Here is a 10,933-nt window from a genome sequence, read left to right as displayed (position 1 = left end):
AAATATCTAAAATATACAGAATTTTAAACAAGTATTTAACTATTTATATATAAGAATATAATGCGAATGACAGAGGAAAAGGTTTTTTTTTAATTTGTTATCTCATTTCAATTAAGTTTAAGAACGCAGAATGTTTTTATCGATACAAACACCCTGCCAAGTTTATATAAACAGGAAATAATTAATATTTTTTATGGTATAGGCAGGCGGTTACCACCTTATAGTTTGGTCACCACTGACCATAGATATTGGCGCTTTATGACAAAATAACCATTACTCACTACGCCAATGCATCACCAACCTTGGGAATTAAGATGTTATGTACCTAGTGTCTATTTTTACTGGCTCACTCACTCTGCAAACCGGAACATAACATTATGAATTGTTAAGCGGTAGAATGTTTGATAATTATAATACGGGACAGAGAACTATGTATTCTTAATGTATATACATATGTGTATTTACAGCTTTTTTACGTTCAACGAGCAGGAGGCTGATGGAAAGTGATTACCACCGCCAATTTATACTTGCAACACCGTGGGACTTACAGTTGCGTTGCCGGCTTTTATGTATAAGGATAACTTCACGCCAACATTCCCCCTTTTTTAACTTTTACGACAATTAAAATAAAATGATCTTAGTAAAAGTAGTAAAAATTTTCTATAATTATGCTTTACGTTTACCTATGATCATCCAAAACTTTAATTGGCTTTTTCTCATTACATCAGTTTCGCTACTTAGCTGATTTTCCCAGAATAGGTACCTTCGATCTTTATAATATTAATGAAGATATTTTTTTATTTAATCAATCCCCTTTTTAACCAAATAATAAAATACTTTCTACGTATGAATCTTCTCTGGCTTGTATGCAAACATGTTTGTTAAATGTTGTGGCAACTTCATTCGCAAAAATAATCACTTAAAACTGAATTTCTTATCAGAATATCATTTCACATCGGCGGTAGCCTACCGCTGGGCTAATTGAACCTTTATTAGTCGCATAGACAAATCGTTAACAATTTCAAAACTGGCTATATTTTTATGACTAGTTCATAATAGCATTGCTTTACGTCAGCTGTTTGGCAGCCTAAAGGATGGGTTGGCTTCTTTAACCCCAGTACTATTACTATCTTAAAGTAATATTTCGTTCGTGAAACATTGGCAAAGTCACTCGCATTTTAGGGTGTTGTTTGTTAGGTAAAAAAATAGCTTATGTCTTTTGTTGGATTGCAAATTAGCTTCATACCAAATTTCATCAAATTTGGTTCAGCGGTTTGGTCGTGAAAGAGCGACAGATGGACAGTTACTTTCTTAATTATAATATTAATATAAATTATACAGATTGTGTTGTATACCGATAATTTCAAAACTGAACGCCGTTCGGAGGTTTCTTAGACTGCAAGTGTAAAATACGATTTGGAGAGCTGTAGGAGTTAATTTCATTGCATTATTGATATTTTTGATGGGAAGCATATTTATTTAATAGAAAATTATATGAGTTTACTCATACACTTATCAACGTAACACGAATGAAAACACGTAAAACCAAAAATTACTTCGCAAATAATTACTCCGAAATATCTTCAAATCTAACAAAAAACAGCTTCATATAAAAAAATATGTTAAAAAGGGCTTGGAAGTTTATAACATCTGGGCTGTATAAAATAATATTTTTTTTGTATTAAGTTCTACGTCACAATTTACAAGAAAAAAAAAGACGTCTTACGATTCAACGAGATTTATTATTGCATTATTTAAAAAAATATATTATACATATTTTATTTCGAGTAAATAAAATATAAAATCAATAACAGTATTCTGTTAACAGAATAAAATAAAACAACACATAAATAAAGTGATAAATAGAATGAAGTGATAATTATCTGTACTTTTCCCTATTTTGTTTTCATTTTTTTAGACGCAGGCGTGGCTGTCGTTTGTGTTGTCTTGAAATAAATCGCGTAAAACACACCCGACGCCATTATGAGTATAGTTGACAGCACAGTTATATATTCAACTCGGTTTCTGGAAAGAAAATAATAATGTTACTAAATTTGAATACTAGTTATTAAATATTGTTTTGTTAATTACATTTAGAAAAAGGTTACAGCTTGTATCATACTAATGGCACCCTCTTTTGTTTATAAGGGTAGGAACTAATTTCGTTCTAAGGTTAAGGAACATGAAAACACAGAACTACTTGCCTAGGCCACATGCGTAAGTTCTAACTACTAAGACATCTCGGCTGATAAGTTTTGATAACATATAAAATATATAGTATATAAAAACTGTTACAAAATGCACTAGTACCTATTAGAATTTTATTGGTCAGACTGAAGTTTAAGACATTACCATAATCATTCACAGACATAATTATGGAGATTTCGATTGTGTACCTATATTCTGTGATTTTTTTATTCGAAGACTTTATTTTACATCATCTCAAATAAAGTAATATTGCTCTGAGTTAAGTAAATACAAGATACTTACAATCAATGGTAATTAATAACATACTACAAATTATATACATTCAATATATATACTCACTCAAATGGTGTACCACAGATGGTGTACCAGGTGGCGCCATTTGGTGGTAGTTTACCGCCAAGACAATGGAAGTCAAAATAATCCTCATTATAATCTTGAATACAGAAATATTTCCGCTTGTACAGAGTCTGTAATGAAAGGTAGCATTCATCACGTTATTATAAAGTAAAGTAAAGCTAGAAAATAAAGTTTAAACAAAGCAGAATCATCAGCAGCTTATAAATTACATTAAATTTAAAATCCTCGAAATTATTATGCGTAGCATAAGCAAAAAAATAAAGTAAAAATATCAATGATATTCTAATAAACAGATATGTTATATCCATACTAAATAGCAGAAAAAAGTGTGCTGCGCGGGGACCGTTTATTTTACATTTCGTTACAAGTAAAAAGGATAGCTTGATAAAAACAATAAGTAAAAGGGATAACTAGATGTTTTAATTACGCAAAACGTATTACTACGTAAAACGACTAAAGGCAAACGTCCCAATTGGGACGTTTTCTAGTCTTCACTTTTTGCGCGTTAATAACATATCTGTTTACTAAAATATCATTGACAAATATTTACTTTTTTCTAATAATTAATCAAATCTACCTGTCCAAAAGGCGACGTTAAAGAAGCCACTTCATTACAAGGGCCGATTTGCTCGTGTAAGCCCGTAGACCATTCCCGCTCAGGGTTGAAAAACACCACGAACACCCAATAAGTCAAATAGTGAATGGCAAGTTGTAATATCAACACGTAATCGATCTTTGTGAGTCTGAAAATATATGTAGGTGTATAATGATAGTATACCTAGAGAACAAAGTAAAAAAAAGGTTGAATCCAGTAATCAAGAACCAATCACATGTATAAAATCAAACAACCAGTAAATTTTCTCAAAATAGTTGATATCAGAACGACAGGCATAAATGGGCCGAATACTATCTTAAACAAAAGAGGTTTCTTATTCAGAACAAAAAATGATGCCGGATGTGACTGGCTAGTATTTTTATGTTGGTAATTAGTATTGCTGATAGTATTAACGTCAAGCATCTCTAAAACATTAATATTGAAATCTTATAATATAACCATTCAAACAACACGATTTTTTAAAAAGCCATATCTATGTTAAAGCTTTATTTGGTATTACTCTCCGTTATGTTTTTAGCCGTTCGAAAAATAATTTAGGTTTATAATCATCTACACGGTCCTAGATAAATTTATAATAGCATATTTATCACATGCATTCTAATAAATAGTTCTCATAATTTCAGCTAACCCTTTTATCTTAACATATTTTGTGAAAAGTAATAATTAAAAATGTAATCCATTAGTTCATACATTCAGATTATGTCAAAAATATCGTGTATTGTTTGATCAGGTTCGGTTAGGTTCACGGTTTGAACAGCTGAGGCAATTCGAAAATAACTATTGAATTGTTTTAATGTCACCTACTTTATAAACACGTAATTATATATTTGGGGAACAATCTGTTATATCAGGATTATAATTATATCTGTGTAGTATGGTACTTACTTGTCTTTATTCTTCTCACGGTCACTAAGGAGGCCTAACAAAACGATGACGAAATAAATAGAAAACAGCAGAAAGAAAGTAACTTCAGAGTGTAATTTGTAAACGTCATGGAGTGGATGATAAATGGGAACGAACAATAGAACACCACCGGGCATGCCCAATAGTGTCGCTATCAGCAAAGACTTCCATTCGACTCCTTTCCTGTAATTCATAAACATCAAAAATAAATTTAAAGATCCATTGAAATAATGGTTAGACGCATACATTTTGTTTAGGCCGTAATCACTTACGTAGCGGATGACCATTGCGCCACGCGAGGCGCCAGCCACCTTCTACTAAAGTCGAAGAAGAAGTAGAAACTAGATGCAAACGTGCAATGGAAATAATACGAGTTCCAAGGCACCCAGTAGTGACGATCGTAGATATTCGGGTCCGTATCATGCCACGTCCAATGCACGAATTTAACAGCAACTATGTCATAGGGAATGTCGATTAACACTGTTATCAGACCCACAGCGAACGGTTGCGCATACCTTGGCAAATTCAATTTATGCACCGCATATGCAGCATGATAAATGAATGCTGGATCTGTAAAAAAAATTACCGATGTTGATTTGATAACAATTTTTTAATAATTTTACGTAAATGTTAGATAAAAAAATATATTACATAATAGAATGATGTGTAAGGGCAGACGTGCTCCGAGGAACACGACAGGCGTCTGCGAATGCCAGAAGTTGTCATATTCGGGGAGAACAAAATGCCAGAAATTATCCGCATAAATTCCATGCAGTACGGTTCCCAGCCAAAAGTAAGGCCACCGCCCACCTTTTCGGAAAGCTGAAATACGAAAAAAATATGAAGCAAAGTATATCTACACATCGCGTTCTTAATTTTATTTTAAATAATTGTAAACCGACAAATATTATTATAAAGAATATTAACATGTGTGGTTATTTCATCTTATGGAAAAATAACCTAAAACGATGTATAGCTCAAGTAATTTACCATGTATTAAAGTGATTACACCCGCAAGGACGTAAACCGCCTGTGAGATCAAGTAAGTCGGTTGAGCTGCCCATAATTGTTTCACATCATTCGTAGTTACAAGCCATTGCAACCACTGGAACAATAAATAAGTATATTCAATAATTTCCTTTAAACTGATCATGTACTGTACCATATGTAATTTTTATAATAAATATAATATATATTTATTTTTCAAAAATAAATTAACTTAATTTTTTTGTGGACGTGGCGGTAAAAAATTCGATAAGATGTTAGATATTTGTATGACATACTCAAATTGATTGAGAATATTAATAGCCCTATAATAATTAATGTATTTTCTTAGATTGTCCATGCAAGACTAATTCCTCATTGAAATAATTGGTCGGCTTTTGATTGATCATTTTGACATTTTTATAATTAATCAGTGCGTCGTAAAAGTAGTAAGTAAGCTCGGCTTAAATTAGAGTATATTATATAAAATTGAACATCTAATTTATGTAACAATTAAATTTACTTAAATTACATTAAAAACCTTTACATACAAGTGAAAAGTAAAAATACTTTCTGTGTACTGCAATAATGGCACAGATGTTAGCATTTCCCCTTTGAAACTAATCCCCTTAGCAATTGAGAAAAAAGTAGTGATTTCATATGTAGGTTAGAAAGCACGAGGTTCGCAAATTGCTACTGCAGTTCTTTCAACATGCAAAATATAATATATAATAATGCCATTTAGTTTTTGGTAGATTAGTGCTGGCTGAAGTTGTATCTTATAAAACTTAATGTGATGTGTTAGTATTAATAACTCTTCTTTTTTTAATACTGACAAATAAACGACCAAACAATATATAATGCGTTCCATTTACGTCCATAAAGTATACAAATATTAATTTCAATGAACGTAAAACTTTTTAAACGACATTATCTTTGGAATTAAGGAAATACAAAACTTTCCTTCATTAAACTTGAAACGCGAATAGGTTAGCTAAGCGGATTAACTCATCTTAAATTTTCGATTAAACATTTACACGTAGTCAAAGGTCGCGCCAATGGAACCTATAGTTAGGCCCGAACATACCTTATTTTCAAATTTTTAATCAAACTACGGCGACCAAATTTATTGGCTGTAAATAATTATAACACGTCAGCTCGAAAAATAAATAAGAAAGATTCATTTTTTTATAAACTGAATCTGATGTGACTTTTATAGATGTGTGTAACCTTTTCTAATTTTCTTCCAAATAAATGTTTGAACTGATTTAGTTCCAGATTAAAAAGTAATCTACTCAATCCGTAAAAGTGGTTAGTCGAAGAATTATTCAACGTTACGTACGTACTATAATTATCATGGAATTTGGAATCTTCAGATATTAGTACTACGTGTTAGTTTTTGTACTGGAATCAAATCAGATTTAATTATAGAATTAACATACAGCGCCAGCGAACAAAACTTCAACCAACAATATGTTGATCGAAGTTCTCGAGCGAAAAAGAAAAATCGACTTTTGAAAATATAATATTATGAACTTGCCAATAAAGACAGCTTACAAAGGTCTTAAAATAAATGAAATGCAATATTTATGATTATAATTTACAATAGTCTAATCATTTACATTTAATTAGTAATTTATTTGCTTTATCCAAAGACACACATGTATTCAAAATTAAATATCCTCGTTTAATTTTAAATTCAACTTCATACACACTTTCATAAATTATAATAAACTCATTTACAATAAAAATAAAAAAAATGTAACTAAAATAAGCCAAAAAAAATTTATTATCAGTAAATCCAGCAATAATTAACCTTTGGTGCCGATAACTATCTAACATTATTTAATAATAAATTAAAACGATACGTTTTATTCCAATTAACATATTTAAATAAACTACTAACATTATTAAAATTAAAGAATGACTTTATTAAAAGAAAAACTAATTTAATATAAAAAATAAAATACTCACAGTCGGATTAGGACTAACCGCCATTGTTGCATGTATCGATATGACAAAAAATACTGTTGAATGGATATCTTATCTTTAAAACTGGCAGTGTTCATCGAAAAATCAAATATTGATACACTTCTCACTTAACGTAACACATTTCATTAAACGAAATATAAACACGTAATATAGATACTACTTACCTACATATGAAAAAAATGAAGAGGTAGACTGTTAATACGTTTTTATCTATTAGCTTTAAAATAATACTCTTTAATTTTTATGCATAGTGCTATGTAATTTTAACTTGCTATAATGATATTAATAATGTTTCTTTTTGTGCCTAACACTTAATTATTATTTTCAATCGACTTCAAAAAGGAGGAGGTTATCAATTCGTCTGTATTTTTATCTAACGATACATTATATAGAAACCGAACAATTGTTCCCGAGCCGTAGCCTTAATTTTATATAAGTAGCTCTAAGGGTGTAAATAGGAATAAAACATTCATTCGCTATAATAATAAATAACACAAAATAAAGGTCGACTAAAAGCAAGGACATTATATAAGTTAACTTGTAGAGATATAAATATAGCAATAAAAAATGTCGTGATTAACTTACACTAGTCACTTTACCAATTTCGACTATACAGGTGAAAAATATTTCGAATTATGCGTTTATTTAACCCTATAGTTCTAAAGAGTAAAAGAACCATTTTTTCTGTAATCAACAATACAATTAAGAGTATCTTGATTCTGAATTTAGTCTTCAATATATTACTTGGTAATCAATACAATATATTAGTTGGTAATCAAAAAATTTACAAAGTTTACACGTTATTTAAAAAATGATCTTTCTCTTATCTGTTGTTCCCGCAGTATACTATTTTATTTTTAAATATATATGTTGACTACGATTTAATTAAATACTAAAAAGTTTTAGAGAGACTTTTTATCTCGTAAGTTTATCGCTTACTCAAAATCTATACTTCCGCTACCGCCTACCACGAGTACACCTAAAGTTGGTGACGCACACGCGACATATATTATTTATTCAAATAAATAATAACAGCAATAACTATGATGTTAAGTATAAATCTAATACTTTTTTAAAAGTAGCATAGTTTTGTGTCTATTTAAATAAATGAATTATTCAAAGAACATGTCTTTTAAATATCAATGCGGACATTTGTTTAAAACAAAAAAAATATGAAAATGATGAGTACAGAATAGAAATAAATGGTCGGACGTACATCTTTTTTTGTTTATAATACATGGCCTTTAATCAATAAGGCTGATGTAAGCTTACGTAATGTTACTTAGTGCCAACTGTATGCCAACACTGCAGTTTAGTCTATAATGTAAAACTTAATACTTCAGTAAAAAATATATTATTACTATTTTGACTAAATTATTATTTTCATTAATCGGATAAATGTGCAGTTGCCGTAGTTAGTCAAAATACTAAAGACAACACTAATTATAAGTGTAGTGAGCCAAATTTACTTATTAACAATTTAGTTTATTCTAAATAATCTAGTATACAAAAAATAATTTAAGAATAACGATGTTTTATCTGTTACAACCAATTGAACATTTTACTGTATAGACCTATATGTCATCTGTGACTCCATCTAGTGTCACCTGTGATTGACATTTCGTTACAAAACGGATATTAGCTGAACTCTGAAACTGAAATAAAGATTTGTGAATTCACAGAAGAGGTATCAATTTTTTAAAATGTCAATATTAAGAGGTATACCTAGAATATGTAAACTATATAGTCTTTTAGACCATAACAGTTCTAAAAATGTTGTCATAAATATTATAAGAACCAACAAAACCTTTGCACATTCAATTCGAGTGAAAAAACCAAAAACTCAGGATCCAGGAGAATTAATAAAATGGGTATTATTGGTAAGGATATGTTTCCTTTTATGCATGCATTTTAAAAACTTTATTATTAGTCATTCATAATTGTTTTGAACAATGTTCATACCATTTGGTTGTTGTTTTTTTTATATGTCAGATGGTTTTGTAATGTAAGGCTGGGAAGAATCTTATACATATATAGTAAAATTAAACATTATTGTATTACACGATAATAACAAACCCATTATCCACACAATTATTTTAAAATTATAATTACATATGATGAGACTTAAAAATCAAATTTCTGTGTTAAAGATGATACCTGTAACCTCATTTGGCTTGGGCTGTTGGCAAGTGTATAGACTACAGTGGAAGCTGGAGCTAATAGATATGCTCCATGCAAAATCGAATTCAACACCAGTTGCCATGCCGCATGAGTATGATATTCATTTTCCTATAATCATTTTTTGTTCATTATAAAGAATAATTATATGTCACTGAACGAACCCTGGGTGATAATAGCATTTCATTAGTTTGATTATTTTAATATAAAAAAATGTACCAGCTCTATTACCTTGCTTTGCGAATGTTACCAAAATACACAAGGATATTCTTATCAATAAAACTAATACTGTTAAGAAAGTCTTCTGTTCAATGCTAAAAGTACAGTGTTGGATTGTTATATTGAAAAACAATAATTATTTACAATAATATGTGCTTCAGAAGTTTTAACAATATTGTGGGCAATTTTAATAAAAAGAACTACATCATTTTTTTAAATATTATTTATGTTTTAGTTTCGAAGAACTTGAAAAGATGGAATACAGACCTGTGAAAGTAAAGGGAGAGTTTCTTCATGACAAGGAAATTCTCATAGGACCTCGTGCTCTCATTGAAAATGATGTTATTATGCAAAGAGCTGGATCCCTTATATCAGATCCTAAAAAGAATCAAGGATGGCTACTTATCACTCCATTTAAACTATCGGACAGTGGGTAAGACTTGTAAATGAATTAAAGTATTTGATAAACAACAATCATGACTAATATGTACTCTGTCTCTTTATATATGGATATGATTAGGATAATAGCAGACTTCATTTTTAAACCAACTTTAAAATAAAACAAGATAAACATTTGTTGATCCACCTGAACTCAAACCTCACTTCTTCACTTTTTGCTAATTGTATAACAGTAGATTTGGGGCTGCAAATGGTATATTATTTGTATATTATGGTATATGTGATCGATCGATAGATCTGTTCTGTTGCAATCTTTTCTGCAGTCACATTGGTCATTAATAAATGTATCATGCAAACATCCTGTATGTTACAGCTTTGATAGATTTGTCTTAAAAAAATCAACTGTTTGTTAGCTCATTAATTTTTATGGCTTTCAGAGAAGTTATCTTAATTAATCGTGGTTGGATACCTCAAAGTTTACGCCCTAAAGAAAAACGACAGGCGTCTATGGTAAAGGGTGAAGTGGAACTTACTGGAGTAGTAAGACTTACTGAAAATCGAAGTCCTTTCATGCCCAAAAATAATCCCGAAAAAAATTCATGGCTATACAGGTAAAAATATATCATTTCATAAAAATCTAATGAAGTAATAAATACTTGTATTTTCATATTAATATATAAAAAGTATACAGCCATCTGAATAAAATTATTTCATTAAAACCAATTTATAATAAAGTTACACCTTTATTCACGATTTGTGAGTTTTAATTATGTTCTTTTTTTTCAGGGACTTATCCCAAATGAGTGCTTACTTTAATTGCGCTCCTGTTTGGCTAGACGCCAAGGGTATCCCAGATCCGCCAGAAGGTTGGCCTCTTCCGAATCAAACCAGAATAACCATGAGGAATGAGCATTTCTCGTATCTCGTGACATGGTATATGCTGTCAGCGTTTACAGCAGTAATGTGGCATCGTTACTTTATAAGGAAACTTCCGTTATTATAAAATAATAGTTTTATGTATATAAGAATCAATAGCTAAAAAATAAAGTATATTTAATCAGTATTCTCGATTTTTAA

The 10,933-nt window shown here is 30.1% G+C and overlaps 2 protein-coding genes across 2 annotated transcripts; one reads left to right on the top strand and one right to left on the bottom strand.

The window, feature by feature from the left end:
• Nucleotides 1-1,722: 1,722 nt before the first annotated feature.
• On the bottom strand, nt 1,723-7,211 carry LOC124543163. The gene is made up of 8 exons (XM_047121235.1): nt 7,043-7,211; nt 5,075-5,189; nt 4,736-4,906; nt 4,357-4,654; nt 4,067-4,267; nt 3,143-3,308; nt 2,548-2,675; nt 1,723-2,025 (listed from the first exon to the last, which is right to left on the bottom strand). Exons 1-8 carry the CDS (start codon nt 7,064-7,066, stop codon nt 1,896-1,898), a joined length of 1,233 nt encoding a protein of 410 aa, XP_046977191.1. The 5' UTR covers nt 7,067-7,211; the 3' UTR covers nt 1,723-1,895.
• Nucleotides 7,212-8,648: 1,437 nt separating this feature from the next.
• LOC124542994 (surfeit locus protein 1) lies at nt 8,649-10,919 on the top strand. Its single transcript, XM_047120972.1, has 5 exons — nt 8,649-8,940; nt 9,211-9,332; nt 9,693-9,890; nt 10,294-10,467; nt 10,643-10,919. Exons 1-5 carry the CDS (start codon nt 8,764-8,766, stop codon nt 10,857-10,859), a joined length of 888 nt encoding a protein of 295 aa, XP_046976928.1. The 5' UTR covers nt 8,649-8,763; the 3' UTR covers nt 10,860-10,919.
• Nucleotides 10,920-10,933: the final 14 nt, after the last annotated feature.

Source organism: Vanessa cardui, chromosome Z, assembly GCF_905220365.1.
Source record: "Vanessa cardui chromosome Z, ilVanCard2.1, whole genome shotgun sequence".
Classification (NCBI taxonomy): domain Eukaryota; kingdom Metazoa; phylum Arthropoda; class Insecta; order Lepidoptera; family Nymphalidae; genus Vanessa; species Vanessa cardui.
This window is presented reverse-complemented; position numbering and strand designations above follow the sequence as displayed.

Excerpts from the sequence above, each read along its gene's own strand:
- LOC124542994 (XM_047120972.1), top strand. The coding sequence starts at position 8,764 with ATGTCAATATTAAGAGGTATACCTAGAATATGTAAACTATATAGTCTT. Across the intron at positions 8,941-9,210 it reads TAATAAAATGGGTATTATTG|ATGATACCTGTAACCTCATT; the intron begins GTAAGGATATGT and ends TCTGTGTTAAAG. Across the intron at positions 9,891-10,293 it reads TTTAAACTATCGGACAGTGG|AGAAGTTATCTTAATTAATC; the intron begins GTAAGACTTGTA and ends TATGGCTTTCAG.
- LOC124543163 (XM_047121235.1), bottom strand. The coding sequence starts at position 7,066 with ATGGCGGTTAGTCCTAATCCGACT. Across the intron at positions 4,907-5,074 it reads TGTAATCACTTTAATACATG|CTTTCCGAAAAGGTGGGCGG; the intron begins GTAAATTACTTG and ends TTCGTATTTCAG. Across the intron at positions 2,026-2,547 it reads ATCTGTGGTACACCATTTGA|AAACCGAGTTGAATATATAA; the intron begins GTGAGTATATAT and ends TTTTCTTTCCAG.